Below are 18575 nucleotides of genomic sequence, written 5' to 3'. Positions count from 1 at the left end.
AAGCTGTTTGGAAATCAATAAAAGCAAATGCATCTCAGTAGCACTTTATGGTGCTGGGTTATGGGGTTATTTAAGCCTAGCTGTTCTTCAGAAGGCAGAAAACAATTGTTTATGCAGACTGTTAGCAACTATGAGTCATCTGTATAATTATAAACTCTGTAACCTTTGGAAACTAATTCTGTGATTAAAGGTTCAGCATACAGATTAAATAGATGAGGTGAAAGTGAGGAGAAGTGTATTGCCTTAGTTGAGATGCTCCAAAACTTTGCTGACTTGTTACGCTCTGCTAAAAAGCACTTTATTGAGCTTAAGGAATTTCCTTGAAGCCCCGCTTCTTTTACACACTTGACGAGTATCTTATGGTTGACTGTGTCAAAGGCAGCAGATAGGTGTAGTAGTACCAGTGCTGATACCAGTCTTGATCATGCAATTCTGATCATCTAGAACAGACAGAACTACAGATTCTGTACTGTGCATCGGTCGAAATCCTGCTTGAGAAGATGGATGAAATCATCAGTAAGTGCTTGCAGATTTCCTGGGCTACATGATCCTCTGGTTTTTGAACAAAAAGTGTGAAAGTTCGCAGCACTGTGCCTTGATTTTATGATTTATTAAGTAGCCTGCTCAGAGGGTTACTTTTTACGGAGGTTAGATGTTTTGTTACAGCAGGAGGAGAGGGGTACGTAGGTAACCCAGATCTCACTTTCATTATTAATTCTTTCTGTCGTTCTTCATTGTTCTCTTTTAACTCTGTCAATAGAACAGTTGTTGGCTACACAGACCGTAATCAATTTTATTTTCTCTATGTAAAAACTATTTAATTTGTCGCAGAAATCCTGCATGCATACTGTGCTATCTGTTTTCTTCCTGAGAACCATGTTCAAACAGTACAAATGGTAAACATTTATTTTTGTTTATTCATAGTCTCAATGTATTTAGTACAATAGGTGAATTTAGTATTATGTTAGCTTTATAACGTGCAAATCCATTTTCAAATTTCATCTTCAGTAGTTTTTACATCATTGTCGTGCCAGTGTACACAATTTGAGTTTAGCTTCCTTCAGTCGCTTTGTAAATTGTGGTTTAGGCATAGCACAACCTATCTAATGATGTGTTCTCTCCTATGTCCTGGCCTTTGTCAGAGGGACATTGAGCCACAGAAGGAGCTACTGCGGGTCAGAGTCACCCACAACACAGGCTGAGAGAGTAAACAGGATTATACATGACGGTCAGCCTCCTCTGCAATCTGCCTCACAAAGGTTCAAATCCCTATGCCCTTCCCTCAATCGTGATTCCCTGATCCTACAGGGCTAGCCTTACAAGACTCAATCTCTCCTAGTAATGAGCCCAGACACCAATGACCAATAATTTCCTTCTGAATCAAAGACCTTTGATGTACACAGAGGATGACATGCTCCTCTCCTCCAGTATGTGTACCCACCCCAGTTATAAGCAATGTCAGCAATTAAAATTTCTTGTCTGTGGTTGCACTCCTCATTTCAGACTAGCGTTTTCATACTCTGAGCTTCCAAAACAGGACCCACAAATTCCATATTAAGTACAAAGTGCAGCCACAATTAAAAAACATTATGTTTATGCGAGCATCATGCACTCTATATGGCACTACATACAGTCAACATGTAGGTTAAATAATTTACAGAAGTGGGACTGTGTCATTGGAGTGGGAGGGGCACCACTCCAAAGACCCAGATGATAAAGTCTGTCCATATTACTACAAAACAGGTATGCTGGCATCACTGCACTTATGTGTCAATTCCTGGCTACAATGAGGGTAGTGCTGATACTTCCTTCCAGGTCTTAACAGTGCACATTACCATGAGACAGGCCTTTGTCATTGTGCACACTCAGATTTAACTTTCTCCCATTACCAAAAAATCAGTATCAATGGGTCAAATATCCAAGCAGCTGGGGCACTCAAGTCAGGCCAACACCAGGCAGGGGACTTTCCATTCCAACAGCCTTAGTAGGCTGAAGACAAAACAAGCAAAAGGAAGTCCAACAGCTTTAACTGAAAGAGGTCAGCGTCCCAGGCACCACAGCAGGTTACAAATTTATTTCAGTGCCCAGCACAGATGGTTTTCGTGGAGGGGCGTCTTGCGGCAAGGAAAACATCCACTTTAGCCAGCAAATGAAAAACAGTCAATTGCTGTCACTCAGTATCCTCCATGGAGGTGTATGTTGTGTAAATTCAGGTGGTGGACATTGCCCTGCTAGTGAGACAGTAGGTCATCCAGAAGTGGTAGCCTGATCAGAGAACTGATATACAAGTTACTTATCTTCGGTAACAATATATCTGGTAGAGACATATTCTAGTTGCAGATTTCTTACTTTTTGAATTCCTCCAGGCATCAGACTGGATCCAGAGACTTTTTCTTTGAGCAGTACATCTGCGCGGCGTCAGGTGGAACCGGTCGACTCTGCGGGCGCCGGTGGCATCGTGTTCACCGTGATAACATTGCAGTCATATATAGGCACCACCCCGGTGCACTGTCAGTTTCTTTTCACAACTTTCCTCACCAGAAGCGCGCAGCCATGAAGAACATTGATAGTGGTGAGCCAAAGCTAGGACCCATTAAGGAAAGTTCCTGCCCGAGAAATCAGTTTGCAGAGCGGGGAGGATGGGTGGGTCAGTAAGGAACCTGCAACTACAATATTTCTCTACGAAATATATCATTACCGAAGGTAAGTAACTTGTACATCTGATAGAGACTTCTAGTTGTGGACTCCATACCATTTGAATAGATACCCGAGCAATACCATCCCCGGAGGTGGGCTGCGAACCAAGATCACATCAGGAAGTCCTGTAGGACCAACATAGCCGTCCCTACAGACCTGACTGTCCAGGCAGTAGTGCTTGATGAACATGTGCAGAGATGCCCACGTGGCTGCCTGACAGATATCCAGGACTGGAACGCCTCGTGCTAATACTGTGGTAACAGCAGTTGCTCTAGTTGAGTGAGCTTCCAAACCCTCAGGGGGTTGCTTCTTTGCCAAAGCTTACCACATTTTGATGCATAGGAGGACCCATTGTGAATGGTTCTCTTTTGCACCGCCTTCACTTTCTTCACTCCCACATATCCCGCAAAGAGTTGATCATCCACCCAGAAGTCTTTAGTATGATCAAGGTGAAATGCCAATGCTCTTTTTGGGTCCAGGTGGTGGAGTCCTCATGTGAGGGATGTGGGGGTGGGTAAAAAGTATGTGTACGAAAAACGCTCCTTGTTGCAGTTATCCCCCCCACTTTTTGCCTAATATTGATGCTGATTTGACTTGCTGGGACCCTGGTAACCAGGCCCCAGCACCAGTTTTCTTTCACTAAAAATGTACCATTGTTTCCACAATTGGCACACGCCTGGCACAGATAAGTCCCTTTTAAAAGGTACCAGTGGTACCAAGGGCCTTGTGACCAGCGAAGGTCCCTAAGCGCTGCAGAATGTGTTGTGCCACCCTAAGGGACCCCTCACCTAACACATGCACACTGCCATTGCAGAGTGTGTGTGTTGGTGAGGAGAAAGAGGCAAAGTCGACATGGCATCCCCGTGCATACAAAACACTGCCTGTGGCATAGGTAAGTCATCCATCTAGCAGCCCTTAAAGCCCTAGGGCAGGGTGCACTATACCACAGGTGAGGGCATAGCTGCATGAGCAACAGGCCCCTACAGTCTCCAAGTCCATTCTTAGACATTGCAAGTACAGTGTGGCCATATTAAGTATATGGTGTGGGAGTTTGATGAAACAAATTCCACAGTTCCATAATGGCTACACTGAATACTGGGAAGTTGTGTATCAAACTTCTCAGAATAATAAACCCACACTGATGCCAGTATTGGATTTATTAAAAAATGCACACAGAGGGCATCTTAGAGATGCCACTGTATTTTACCCAATCCTTCATTGCAGGACTGACTGATCTGTGCCAGCCTGCCACTGAGAGACGAGTTTCTGACCTCATGGGGTGAGAGCCTTTGTGCTCTCTGGGGCCAGAAACAAAGCCTGCACTGGGTGGAAGTGCTTCACACCTCCCCCCTGCAGGAACTGTAACACCTAGCGGTGAACCTCTAAGGCTCAGGCTTTGTGTTACAATGCCCCAGGGCACTCCAGCTAGTGAAGATGCCCAGCCCCCGGACAAAGCTCCCACTTTTGGCGGCAAGACCAGACGGATAATTAGGAAAAACAAGGAGAAGCCACCACTTCAGCCAGGACCACCCCTAAGGTGTCCAGAGATGAAGTGATCCCATCCTTGCAGAATCCTCCATCTTGGTTTGGAGGATCAGGGCCAATAGGGATAGGAAGGTGCTCCCCTCCCCAAAGGGAGTGAGCACAAGGAGGGTGTAGCCACCCTCATGGATAGTAGCCATTGACTACAGCACTCTGACCCCTAAAACGCTCCTAAATCTTGTATTTAAGGGCTCCCTGAACCAAGCTAGTCAAATTCCTGACTACCTCACAAGAAGAAGGACTGCTTAGCGGAAACCCCAGCAGAGAAGGAAAGGAGAAGACAAATGACTTGGCCCCAGCCCTACCAGCCTGTCTCGTGCTTCAAAGAAGCTGCAGAAGAAAAGTGACGCATCCCGCAGGTTCAGCGATCTCTGAAAAACCTCCAGAGGACTGCCTGCATCACAGAGGATCAACAACGCCCGTGGACAGCAGCCCTGGCCAAAGAAGAACAGAAGAAGTAACCTCTTCTGAAGTACAATCACCTCACTCAGAAGCGTGAGTCCTAAGCACTCTGCAGGCCCAAGTCCAGGTGGCCCAACCGACCAGAGAAGACCACCAGGCGACGGTGACCAAGTGCCCACCCTGGGTTGTCCTCTCCACCCCTCCACGACGACATCTGCGAAGGGAATCCCGAGGACCCCCCATCAGGGTGCCATGCATACAAAACACTGCCTGTGGCATAGGTAAGTCACCCCTCTAACAAGCCTTACAGCCCTAAGGCAGGGTGCACTATACCACAGGTGAGGGCATAGCTGCATGAGCAACAGGCCCCTACAGTCTCTAAGTCCATTCTTAGACATTGCAAGTACAGTGTGGCCATATTAAGTATATGGTGTGGGAGTTTGATAAAACAAATTCCACAGTTCCATAATGGCTACACTGAATACTGGGAAGTTTTGTATCAAACTTCTCAGAATAATAAATCCACACTGATGCCAGTATTGGATTTATTAAAAAATGCACACAGAGGGCATCTTAGAGATGCCACTGTATTTTACCCAATCCTTCAGTGCAGGACTGACTGATCTGTGCCAGCCTGCCACTGAGAGACGAGTTTCTGACCTCATGGGGTGAGAGCCTTTGTGCTCTCTGGGGCCAGAAACAAAGCCTGCACTGGGTGGAGGTGCTTCACACCTCCCCCCTGCAGGAACTGTAACACCTAGCGGTGAACCTCTAAGGCTCAGGCTTTGTGTTACAATGCCCCAGGGCACTCCAGCTAGTGAAGATGCCCAGCCCCCGGACAAAGCTCCCACTTTTGGCGGCAAGACCAGACGGATAATTAGGAAAAACAAGGAGAAGTCACCACCTCAGCCAGGACCACCCCTAAGGTGTCCAGAGATGAAGTGATCCCATCCTTGCAGAATCCTCCATCTTGGTTTGGAGGATCAGGGTCAATAGGGATAGGAAGGTGCTCCCCTCCCCAAAGGGAGTGAGCACAAGGAGGGTGTAGCCACCTTCATAGATAGTAGCCATTGACTACAGCACTCTGACCCCTAAAACGCTCCTAAATCTTGTATTTAAGGGCTCCCTGAACCAAGCTAGTCAAATTCCTGACTACCTCACAAGAAGAAGGACTGATTAGCGGAAACCCCAGCAGAGAAGGAAAGGAGACAACAAATGACTTGGCCCCAGCCCTACCAGCCTGTCTCGTGCTTCAAAGAAGCTGCAGAAGAAAAGTGACGCATCCCGCAGGTTCAGCGATCTCTGAAAAACCTCCAGAGGACTGCCTGCATCACAGAGGATCAACAACGCCCGTGGACAGCAGCCCTGGCCAAAGAAGAACAGAAGAAGTAACCTCTTCTGAAGTACTCTCACCTCACTCAGAAGCGTGAGTCCTAAGCACTCTGCAGGCCCAAGTCCAGGTGGCCCAACCGACCAGAGAAGACCACCAGGCGACGGTGACCAAGTGCCCACCCTGGGTTGTCCTCTCCACCCCTCCACGACGACATCTGCGAAGGGAATCCCGAGGACCCCCCCATCAGGGTGCCATGCATACAAAACACTGCCTGTGGCATAGGTAAGTCACCCCTCTAACAAGCCTTACAGCCCTAAGGCTGGGTGCACTATACCACAGGTGAGGGCATAGCTGCATGAGCACTATGCTCCTACAGTGTCCAATCCAATTCTGAGACATTGTAAGTGCAGGGTAGCCATAAAGAATATATGGCCTGTGAGTTTGTCAAACACGAACTTCAAAGTTCCATAATGGCTACATCGAATACTGGGAAGTTTGGTATCAAACTTCTCAGCACAATAAATCCACACTGATGCCAGTGTGGGATTGAGAAATGCACACAGAGGGCATCTTAGAGATGCCCCCTGTATACCAGTCCTACTACTAGTGCTAGGCTGACCAGTTTGTGCCAGCCTGCCACATCCAGACGGGTTTCTGGCCACATGGGGTGAGTGCCTTTGTGCACTCTGTGGCCAGGAACAAAGCCTGTACTGGGTGGAGGTGCTTCACACCTCCCCCTGCAAAAACTGTAACACCTGATGGTGAGTCTCAAAGGCTCAAGCCTGGTGTAACAGCGCCTTTGGGCACTCCAGTTAGTGGAGATGGCCGCCCCTGGACACAGACCCCACTTTTGGCAGCAAGTCTGGAGGAGATAATGAGAAAAACAAGGAGGCGTCACCCTCCAGCCAGGACAGCCCCCAAGGTGTCCTGAGATGAGGTGACCCCTGCATTAGGAAATCCTCCATCTTGCTTTAGAGGATTCCCCCCAGTAGGATTAGGGATGTGCTCCCCTCCCCACAGGGAGGAGGCACAAAGAGGTAGAAGCCACCCTCAAGGATAGTAGCCATTGGCTACTGCCCCCCATAGCTAAACACACCACTAAATTGAGTATTTAGGGGCGACCCTGAACCCAGGATACCAGATTCCTGACAACCTGAAACAAGAAGAATGACTACTGACCTGAAAGCCCCGCAGATGACGGAAACAACAACTGACTTGGTCCCAGCCCTACTGCCTGTCTCCAGACTCAAAGAACCTGCAACAGCGACGCGTCCAGCGGGACCAGCCAACTCAGAAGACTGCCCTGCAACCCCAAACTGTAGAGGACAGAGGCTCTGTTCACCCAACCACCAAACAACCATCTTTAAAGGGACGCCAGCCTCACTCCAGAGGGGTGAGTCCCCAACACTCTGCAACCAACACACCTGGCTTGTGTCCAGAAGAGCCAACACTGCAGAGAGGACCTGCAGGTGACTCCAACTATGTGGACACCCTGAGACAACCTCCCTGCACCCCGACAGCGACACCTGGAGAGAGAATCCAGACACTCCCCCTGATCGCGACTGCCCAGTAACAAAGAACCCGACATGTGGGAGAAGCACTGCACCCGCAGCCCCCAGGCCCGAGAGAAACCAACTACCGGTGCAAGAGTGACCAGCAGGTGGCCCTCATCGTTGCCCAGTCGGGGGCCGGTAAGAGAAGCCCCCCTGTGACCTGCCTGCATCGCCAGAGTGACCCCCGGGTCTCCCCATTAATTTCAACCTAAAACCCGACATCTACGTTGCACACTGCAACCGGCCGCCCCTGTGCCGCTGAGGGTATATTTTGTGTGCCTGTTTATGACCCTCCCAGTGCTCTACAAAACCACCCTGCTCTGCTCCCCGAGGACGCGGGTTCTTATCTGCTAGCAGACTGGTCCCAGAGCACCCCTAGTCTCCATAGGCACCTATGGTATTTGGGCCCTACTTTGACCTCTGCACCTGACCGGCACTGTGTTGCTGGGTGTTTGGGGCTGACTTGACCCCCCAAGGGTGGGCTGCCTATGCCCCGGAGACTGAACTTGTAAGTGCTTTACTTTATCAATGTGTGGAGTTATTACTCTAGCTTTGACTGGCTAACTAAATATTTGATCTGCATGTTTAACCATCCCAGGAAGTCATTGATATATTGAGTGGGTGGAGGATAGTGTGATAAACAGAAAATCCTCCTCTAGGGGCTCAGTGTGCATAAGCACCCCATGGTATGCGGCTGCCCTGGGAACAACCTGCGTGTATGCAGTAGTGTCCTCTGGTGGAGAAGTCTTAGAAGAGTATAAATCAGGATCATTGTCAGGAATAGGATCTGGGTCGTATAGATCCCAAGGATCAACTGTATCACAATGTGAATATTGCAAATGCATTGGTGAAGATAAAGGTGGTGGGCTAGTGGGTGGAGGCGAAAAAGAAAGTTGTGGTTAATGAGGGGGAGAAGTATGGGCAGGTACTGACTTCTACTTCTGTTTATACATTTTTGCTGGTGGTTGAGCAGTGTCTAATTGTTCTAGAAAGGCCAGCTTCCTTTGGTTTGTAGAGGAGGTGCAGTAATTATTCGGCCAGTCTCTTCATAGATGTGGATCCTTGATTGTCTTTCATTCATAACCTCAAGGATAGGCTGAATTTCAGTGCCCACATCAGAAGGTCTATAAGATTGTTCATGCAGTGATTTTGAGCTCTGTTTAAGATGGCTCGAAAGTCCTTGCTCTTCTGAATAAGAAGATTTTTTCAGTTCTGAAGATGGTAGCATTTTCGACAAAAAAAATGCAGCTGGTTGTTTCGGCTCTGAAGCAGGGCGTTGAGGCTTCGACTCCAAGGAGTGAGGACGCTTGCTTGAGTCTGAAGTAGAACTCTTAATGAATTTACTCAACTCCGATACTGACGGAGGAGTGGCCTTTTTTGACGCCGAACCTGAAGGTCGGTTGACAAGAGTCTTTTTTCAGGTCGAACCATGGCTCTCGGGCAGTGGTGTACCCAAGGCCTTCGATTTTTTTTTTAAATAATTGGGCATAGGGGCAGATGTACTCACATGCTGTCCACCAGTGATAGGTCTATCTTCTTCTGATTCTTGTTCGGAGTCGGTGTCTGAGGGAGACCGCTGTCTGCGCCTGTTCTTCCTCCATGATGTCGAGATGTTCAGTACTTTTCAACGCCATTTCCAATTTTCTGTCTCTCCAATCATGCAGGGTCTTCTTGGATCCAAACGATTGACAGGCCTCACAATCTTCTTCTTTGTGATCGGGAGAAAAACACAGATTGCAAACAAGGTGTTGATCTGTGTAGGGAAATTTAGCGTGGTATCAAGAACAAAATTAAAATTGAGTCCAGTCCATCAGGCTTTGATGCGGTAGGCCCGAACCGGCCCGAGTCGGGTGCACGCGCCCTGATGGGTAAAATCTAGTTTCCGACAGGACTATCGGTTTGAGGATAGTTGGAAACGCGATTGAAACGATACCAATGATTAAGGGAGTTTTGTAAAGTTTCCGATTCAAAATCTCGGAGCGAGAGGAAACAGTCCGAACCCGACACCGGAAAGAAAACAATCTAACAACGGAGTCGATGCCCATGCGCAGTATGACCGAGAGGAGGAGTCACTCGATCCTGTGACTCCGTAAAGACTTCTTTGAAGAAAAACAACTTGTTACACTCTGAGCCAAACTAGATGGCAGAATAATGCATAGCATGAATATCAGCAGCTACACATGCCATCGAACAACACACACACACATATACACACACGTACACACAGTAGGTAGTTATAGTAAGGACCAACTTTTCCCATAGACAAAGTGTTTGTTTTATTAACAACATTTATGCCACTCGGCCAAATTTAATAAACTTTCCACAACTAGTTTGCCACTCACTTTAGCTGTTGTGTGTAAAGTTTTAGGGTGATTCATCAAGCAGGGGCTAAGAAAGAGGGTGGTCCCAAAATGCTTTTTCCCCATGCATCCCAAGGGGATTTTGCATTTTCTGAACAAGACTACAGCCCGAATCACTGAACAGAGTTACATCAAATGAGGCAGAAAACTATATCTTGGCCCAGAAATAACTCTTTTTTTTATTTGGTGTAAATCTGTAAAGCTTTTTTCTCTTTCAAATTAGATGACACATCTGTTTGTAATGTACTAATTTGCCTTGGGTAGTGTCATTTGATCCAAACCATTTCAAGCTGTCAAAAATGTCTTTATCAATTTTCAATTTCTGACAAGTATAGGCAGGTTAACATTTTATGTTCAATAGTCTTGGAATTTGATGGTGTGATGGATGAAGTCTAAAGTGTCTGACTGCATTTTGAGCAGGAAGTGGAGCAGTTGTAGAAACAAATCTGTGACTGGGACCCAGCCCGTGGCATCAAGCAAGACCTACCTCTTCACATAAGAGGTGCATTAGGGCACATTTAAAACATGATTTTGAGCTGTGTCCATTGCGCAGAGATCCAAGGTACACCTTGTGCAGATCCGAGACAGTATATGCTTTTTGCAGTTATAGCACCGCTTGAATCCTGGTGTTTTCAGTAGGGACATCATTAGCTATCACATAGTTCCTTTCCTTCCATGCCTTCCAACTTGAACAAACGTCAGCAAGTAGGGGTGATGCTTAAGCAGGTCCACTCTGTCACTTCCGGGGGCAGTATGGCATCAGCGTGGAGCAGCATGACACCACCTACTGGTGTTCAGGACTACTGCTATGTTGCTGAGCCCACTGTCACGGATCAAGCACCTCCCAATAGAGGGTACATGAACCCACAGTGTCTTGTCAGTTGATACATAGGATGGTAGTGGTGGTCTCAGGCAGAATCTCAATGGCACTGTCTTCATGGCAAGGTGGACCACCTGCAGTCCTAGTACATTTAGAAGCAGGTACTGCTCTGACACAGATCAAAGGCATCTAATCATCAAGATACCCAGATGGGCAGTCCAACCCAGACAGGAGATATTGTGACTGATAGCCTGAACATGCGAAGTACCGAAGGAATGACCCACCAACACCTTAGAGGGATAAATCCACCAGTTAAGGTTTGGATATACTGCAAAATTTGCACTAAGCCAAGAGTTTCACCTGATGTTGGGGCTATTGCTTTGTAAGGCACCACTAACAGACTCTAATTTGCTATCTGCCACGAGGCACTATCAGGATGTAGAAGGGCATCAGACCCCAACATAAAACTTACAAGACCAGGATATGAGTCAGAGTCAGAAAAAACTCAGAACTAATTTCCCAGATATCTGCAAATCTACGAATTCCTGGCAAGGTCAGCTTCTTAGGATACTATTTGTGGGAATTAAAGCCCACACCATGAAGAAGGGTCATAGAGCAATAAAGATGCTCCTTGGCAAATACTGGGATCCCGCTTTTCCTAGACAGGTGCCCAAATATAGAAATTCATGGATCCTGACTACTGCAGTGAAGTTGCCACAACTGTCAGCAGTTTTCTAAAAGCACTTGATATGGCCATCTGAACAAATGACAGAACCAGGAACTCCTGTCAATCCCCTGCATTGCGAGTCAGTGGGACTTGGCCCCACGACAACTTCTTGAACTTGTTCTGTCAATGAAACTTTTCATGAGGTGAAACTAGAAGATGGATATCAGACATTTGTACTTCTTGGGAACCAAGAAATAAAGAGGATAGAATCTCATGCACCTATCCCCAGAGGTATCACCTCTATGGACCTTTCGATCTGCGGGTAAGAAGGTGTGCCTTCAAGAGCTGGGGAGCAAGTAATGTTGGAGGAAGAGTGGTCTAGTGATGAGGAAATGAAAGTTAAGGCACAAGCCTTCTGGGGCAGATAGGCTCAGTGAGCCAGACATAGCTCTGCTCTTTTTGAAGTATACCTGAGAAAAGTCTGCCTTCTTGCCCAACAGGAGCGGACCATCAAAGGGCACATGTATGAGTGTGATTTGGACAGTTTTAGAGACGTCTTAGGAATGCATTGAAGTGTGATGGTGAAGGGTGCTCTCCACACTAATGGATCAAGTTACAGTGTCTGCTGAACCCAAATTGTACTTCAGTGTTTGTAAGTGTACAAACCATTATTGATTAGGTGGAAGAAAAATATTTTCATGTGGACAGGGACCTATTCAATCTCAATGTCTACCTACAATGCTGGGTGTTGTTTCCATTCTGTTTCTAAAATGTTCACATTGTTTTATGGTCAAAATGTTGGAGCTATTTCTCATGCTTCCAAATCCATCAGCAGAAGGACAAAGCTAAAACAGTGATCACCACTGTGGTCTTATAGTTGTAATCATGACTATGGTTAATGCTGAAAGTAAAAATGTTAGGAAAACCAGATTTAATTCTGGACCAAACTGCTAGAGGGCAGAATAACACGAAACATGTGAACCTCAAAGAGGTTCTTGCTGCAAAACAGTGATTTTTTATCAGCTACCACAAGACCTGGACATAGCAGCCTAGAATGTATCTGACGCTAAAAGTGCAAAAGGCGAGGCTACCAGAAGCAAACATTTTCTGTTCGATGGAATCTAGCTTTTTATAAAGTCAGCCTGCGTGGGTTGGGTGAAACACATTTGGATTCAGTACTTCGAAGGAGACTTGGGCGATCAAACTTTCCAGAGAAGAGTTTGGCGACAAGAACGCCAGATGACACGCCATCTCCAGGGTTTTAAATTGGTTTTATTTTATAATCAGTCAGGACAAGCTTTAATAATGCCTTGCTAAAAGGTAAAAGGTGTGCTGAAACTTTAGATGAGGACTGCAAGATCAAAATGTTAGATTTTGCTTCCAGAGTTGGTAAAGTCAACTCCTATGCTTCTGCTGATACTTATATCACATTTGTGAACAAAGATTCCCTCTGAAATAGGGCCAGAGGAGTCGGGGATATTCTATTTTGGAAAGGAATCCAAAGTATTTGCATTTTAGAAGTCCATGAAGAGGCCAGTGGCACTGTTGTAAGAGGAGAGCCGATCATCAGCCTCGAAGTTATTATGTTCTAGTAAAACCATAATCCTGGTGAGGCATGACAAATGCATTAGACTCAGATCCAAAGAGTTCTTCCATTCTGGTTCCATGGTACCAAGAAAGGGTATACACCAGGGCCTCATCATCTGAGCAGGCCTTAACTTTCTATTTTGTCACTGATGATTTCAGCAGATTTTGAAAGCTTCACTGAAAGTGGCTATGATGGTAAAACCAATGACATAGTTGGCACTGAATTCATGGGAAACTGTGTCGTGGAAGCCACTGACTTCTTTCTATGCTTAAGGTCTGGAGTCTGAGCCACCAAACATGCAGTACCCGTCCACCCAGGAGGAGTGGCCCAGAGGGTAACTGAGCAGTCCTGAAGAGATACAGCTTGCTAAGCTGGAAGGACTTGACTTGTGTAGAATCAGCCAAAGAAATCAGAAATTCTAACTTCAACTTGAGAATTTCTCAGATGATTAAGGGGCCAGCATCAAAACTCGGATATACCCAGAAGTAAGACCATTTCCTCAAGGAAGGAGGGACATTGTCCTTGTAGCACTTTATTTTTTTTATTATTTCTTGTAGAAGGATTTAGTGAGAATATTCCCAGTCTGGGACTTGCTTCAAGGAAAAAGGGAAATTCTAGTGAATCTCTGTGGGCACTGGTCAAATAAATCTTGACCTCCCACTATCAGGTGATTAAGGGACAGGAGTTAAAGGCTGTGGGATTGTAACTGGATTCCAGACACCAAATGCAGATATTATGCAGGTCAAATAATGACATCTTACAGCATCTGCAAAAAGGTTTGACTATGAAATCCACGGACACGTTTGACCGAGTCACTGCTGATAAGTGAAGGCATTTTATCGGTGGAGCACAGAGAAAAGCTGCAGACCCACAAAGATGAGCTGTGGAAAAAAAGAAAGTTGACACCAGATTGTCGGCTGATGACTTATGTACTCTAGATCTTGTCACAGCTGGGATGGGAGTTGCTGTGGCTAAGGCCTCATGGTGCCATCTATTGATGCTAAAGAGTTATTGCTGAAGAGCTTTCAGGATCCATTCTGACATCTGGAAGATGGGGGATACGTAAGAAATCTATCTATCCATGTGACATCCCAGAAACTATATCTTAATTTAAGTTTCGAGTCTTGATAGACACCGGGGGAAACAAATTGAGAGCAACAGCACAAAAAGGGCATTGAATAGGGAATGAAATTAAAAAGCATGATCCTATGACAGAATATGAAATTTTACATAATTTAGTAACAAACAAACAGGATAGGAGTACCTTTTGCCAAAGATGTTTTTGACTGCTTCAGTTGTTTAAAGGACTCAGACTCAAAAGCTATTTCATTTGAGCAGATGGATGTCTACAGCACCTTAAATTATCACCCTCACTCACTTCCTTTGTGAATGAAAGCAAGCAATATTGTGAGCTTCAGCAGTTACATGCTGTGTACAAAGAATATCATGTTCACAACATCTTATCTGTTTCAGTATTGTGGGACTAGGTATGACAAGGGGAGTACAACCAATTGAGGGAGAAGGGAACCAATAAAGAAATAAATTATAACAAATGGCTCACCTGCACTTCTATCTGTAGATCTTTGTCTAAAAGTGCTCTTTTCTTTAGTATCTCAGCTTTGAGTTGCTCTTTATGCTTAAAGAGCAGAGCAGACAGTTTGGAAGCATTCTGTTTGCACCTTTTCTGTTCAACATTTTCTTCTCGTTTCCTTTTTTTTGCAGCCTGTTTTTCTTCTTTGTCAATCTTGTCCAAAATATACTTCATCACCTGGTTGCACACAATCATTCTGGTGAAAAACAAGTTAGAACAAGGAAAGTCTTAGTAATCATTTCAAATTCTACTATGGCATCCAGTGATGCTCAATTGAATACATCTAAATACCTTAAGCCTCCGCAAAAAACATGAATCTGGCATGGCATCATTTGGGAGAAGCAAGGCATGAAATAAAGACATAAATAACTGGAGAAAAAATAACCAACACAATAAGGCATTTTGGAATATTATCCAGTAGGGTACCTGATTTTCAGCAGTTTCCCCAAGAGGCTAGACAGAGGCAATAATAGATAATACTAATGCTCTATTTGTGGTAGTGTGGTCGAGCAGTTAGAGGGTAGTGTTAAGCACTTGTTGTACACACTCAAACAATAAATGAGAACACACACACAGGGGGTCATTCCATGACCGCCAGGGCCGGGGACCGCGGAAGCACCGCCAACAGGCTGGCGGTGCTTCCAGGGCCATTCTGACCGCAGCGGTAAAGCCGCGGTCAGAAAAGGGCAACCGGCGGTTTCCCGACGGTTTACCCCTGGCCCAAGGAATCCGCCATGGCGGCGCTGCTTGCAGCACCGCCATGGGGATTCCGACCCCCTTCCCGCATCCTGGTCCTGGCGGTAAATACCGCCAGGAACAGGATGGCGGGAACAGGTGTCGTGGGGCCCCTGGGGGCCCCTGCACTGCCCATGCCAAAGGGCCAAAGGCATGGGCAGTGCAGGGGCCCCCTAACAGGGCCCCATAAAGATTTTCAGTGTCTGCTGTGCAGACACTGAAAATCGCGACGGGTGCCACTGCACCCGTCGCACCCCTTCAACTCCGCTGGCTCCATTCGGAGCCGGCTTCATTGTTGAAGGGGCTTTCCCGCTGGGCCGGCGGCCGGCCTTCTGGCGGTCGCCCGCCGGCCCAGCGGGAAAGTCAGAATGACCGCCGCGGTCATTTGACCGCGGTACGGTCTTTTGGCGGCTTCCGCCGCCCGCCTGGGTCGGAATGACCCCCACAATGATTTAACTCCAGGCCAATAGTTTTTTTTATACTTTGCATAGGTATAGTTCGGACTTTGAACCAAAACAATAATGTACACAGTTTTTCATAAAATGGCAATAAGTTATTTTAAAAGTGGACAATGTGCAAAATTCAACAGTTCCTGGGGGCAGTAAGTACAGTTAGGTTAATGTGGTAAGTAAAGCACTTACAAGTTCAGTCTGTGGGGCATAGGTAGCCCACCGTTGGGGGATCAAGTCAACCCCAAACATGCCAGCCACTGACTGCGCAAGGGTGAGGGCCGCCTGCTGGTCACTGCTGCACCGGTGGTCGGTTCTTCACGAGCCTGAAGGTGCAGTGCATCTTCCAGGCGTTGGGTTTCTTCGCCCTGGGAGGTCAAGGAAAGGGGGGTCCTCGGGATTCCCTCTGCAGGCGTCATCGTGGGGGTGCAGAGAGGTTAGCCCAGGGTGGACACGTTGTCAGAGTCACCTGGGGATCCTCTCTGTGTCGTTAGTTTCTCTGGACACAGGCCAGGGACGTCAGGTGCAGAGTGGTGGGGACTCACGTTTCTGGAGTGAAGTGAGAGTCCCTTTAAAGATGGTTTCTTCTTGGTTTGCTGGACAGCTCTGCTGTCCACGGGAGTTCTTGATCCTTCTTAGGTGAAGGGCAGTTCTCTGAGTCATCAGAGGTCGCTGGTACCGCAGGATGCGTCGCTGGTGCAGGTTCTCTGAAGTTGGAGACAAGCTGGTAGGGCTGGGGCCAAAGCAGTTGTCTTCCTCCTTCTCTGCGGGGCTTTTCAGCTAAGCAGTCCTTCTTTGTAGGTCATCAGGCATCTTAAATTCTGGGTTCAGGGTCACCCCTAAATACTGAATTTAGGGGTGTTAGGGTCTCAGGGCAGTAGCCAATGGCTACTCTCCTTGAGGGTGGCTACACCCTCCTTGTGCTGCCTATCTTTGGGGGGGGGAGCACATCCCTATCCCTGTTGGGCTAAATAAGGGTACCCCGGCATGAGCAGGGTGCCCCTACAGATCCCAGGCCCATTTCTGGGACTCAGTACGGGGAAGCCATCTTAAGGTATGTAGTGGACACTGGTCAACATGAGTGGACCAACTACATAATGTTTTTTTCGAATGTAGGCATGTTGGTGTCAAACATGTTGGAGTCATGGAACTACACTGATTCTAGTGTTAGCTGCATGATACCATGTACTCTGAGGGTTCTTTGGAGGATCCCCCAGTTCTGCCTTTGCAGCCTTATGGGGTCTATCTGCAAGCCCGTGCTGCTGCTGACCCCAGACACTGTGCTGCAGTCCTGCTGGTAAGCCTGGCTCAGGACAGAGACAGAACAAAGGATTTCCTGCAAAGGAGAGGTGTGACCACCTCTCCCTGTGTACTAGGTGTCTAAGGGACGGGGTGTGGTGGCCTCTGAGCACCACCTGACTCCGTTGAAGGGCACATTTCGTGCCCTCCTTGCATTATCCGGTTTGCATGAGTTCAGGAACCCCCTGTTCTCGCTCTGGCGCAAAAGAACAGTGGAGTGACCCCACCATCTAGCTCCTCCCCTAGGGAGGCGCACAGAGCTCTGCCAGGTGGCCACTTGATTCTGCCAATCTGAATACAAGATGGGCAGGGACCCCTGTGAGCATCTGACTGGTTAGGCCAGTTAGATAATGTCCCGGACCCCCTCTGATAGGTGGATCACTTCACAGAGTGACCAACCCCCTTTTAGGGTTACTTATAGGCTCCCCAGTGGGTTTGTCCCCAGATTCGTCAAGCAAGACTCTGCAAGGAACACTCTGCAAGACAAATTCTGCTCCTGGCCTCTAGAACCGCTGCTAGTCTGCTTTGGAACCGAAACACTGCTTCTGGAGGGAAGGCTCCCATTACAACATTGTTTCTCCTGATTCTGCAAGAATTCTGCAACATCCAAGGCTGTGCATCCACCAGGGTCACAAGGACTCTGTTTGCACCGAGAACCACAAATTGATCTCCATTGGCATAAAGGAGTCACTCCCCTGCAACTGCAGGCCCCTCAAGACAATGTCGACTGGCTCGTGGGGTCTGCTGTTCCGCAAACATTGAAAGGCTGTGCTTCACAGGTGGTGAGTCTGTGGCTTCCTCTGAGTCCTGCTAGTCTTTTATCCAACTTGAGAGACTGTGGGAGCCTGCTACTGGACAGGAACACCAGCGCACTGCGACTGTTACACTTGCCAAGGGTTGTTGACTCTTCTCTAGGATATCTTCAGGCACCAAGGATCACTGGCCCCTAGCACTCTGCAACTTCAAGATCAGCCCCTGTGCTACAATGGGGGACTTATGTTCAGTTGTGCAGCTGAAGCCTCCTTGTGGCTCTCTGTGTCCATCACCTGTCAATTACGACTACTTCTGCTGGTCTTGCTGCATGCTGAGGGCCAGGCCTGACTCTCCCTCGAGGGCAGAGTCTCCTGGACCTTGCTGGTCCCTAAAACTTTGCAAATACTTTTTCGGCTCCTGCTTGTACTTGCCAGTGCTTGTTGGTGACCTGGCTGGTCACTGACCCTCCTGTAACACAGCGACCGTCGAGGGACAGTCCAAAGTCTACTCTTGGGATCTTCTGCAGCTCCTGGACCCCGTGGCTGGACTTCTTCTTCCACCGCCTTGCAGGAACTTCACCTCTAAGAGGGTGGACATTGCCAACTGCACAACGTAGGCACTTCCAAGGGTGCTGGACACTGTCCCCTTCCTTTTCAGGTTCTCCACGTCTGGAATCCTTCGCTGGGTTCCACCAGCCTGGTACATGGATCATGATAGCAGCTGGACAATCCGAAGCTTCCACTGACTTCAGAAAGAGTTTCTTCTCCCCTCTGTATGTGGGTCCCT

The 18575-nt window shown here is 47.4% G+C and overlaps 1 protein-coding gene across 6 annotated transcripts in view; it reads right to left on the bottom strand.

Annotated features, from left to right (window-relative positions):
• Positions 1–18575, bottom strand: part of BPTF (bromodomain PHD finger transcription factor) — a 1198927-nt gene that overhangs the window by 196110 nt on the left and 984242 nt on the right. For all 6 annotated transcript variants that reach the window (XM_069199907.1, XM_069199908.1, XM_069199910.1 and 3 more), the window contains one exon: positions 14524–14749. In XM_069199907.1, coding sequence (XP_069056008.1) covers positions 14524–14749 — 226 coding nt within the window. The remainder of the gene's footprint in view (positions 1–14523; positions 14750–18575) is intronic.

Source organism: Pleurodeles waltl, chromosome 7 (genome assembly GCF_031143425.1).
Source record: "Pleurodeles waltl isolate 20211129_DDA chromosome 7, aPleWal1.hap1.20221129, whole genome shotgun sequence".
NCBI classification, from domain to species: Eukaryota; Metazoa; Chordata; class Amphibia; order Caudata; family Salamandridae; genus Pleurodeles; species Pleurodeles waltl.
The sequence above is the reverse complement of the archived record's forward strand: the minus strand, read 5'-3'. Positions and strand labels throughout refer to the sequence as shown.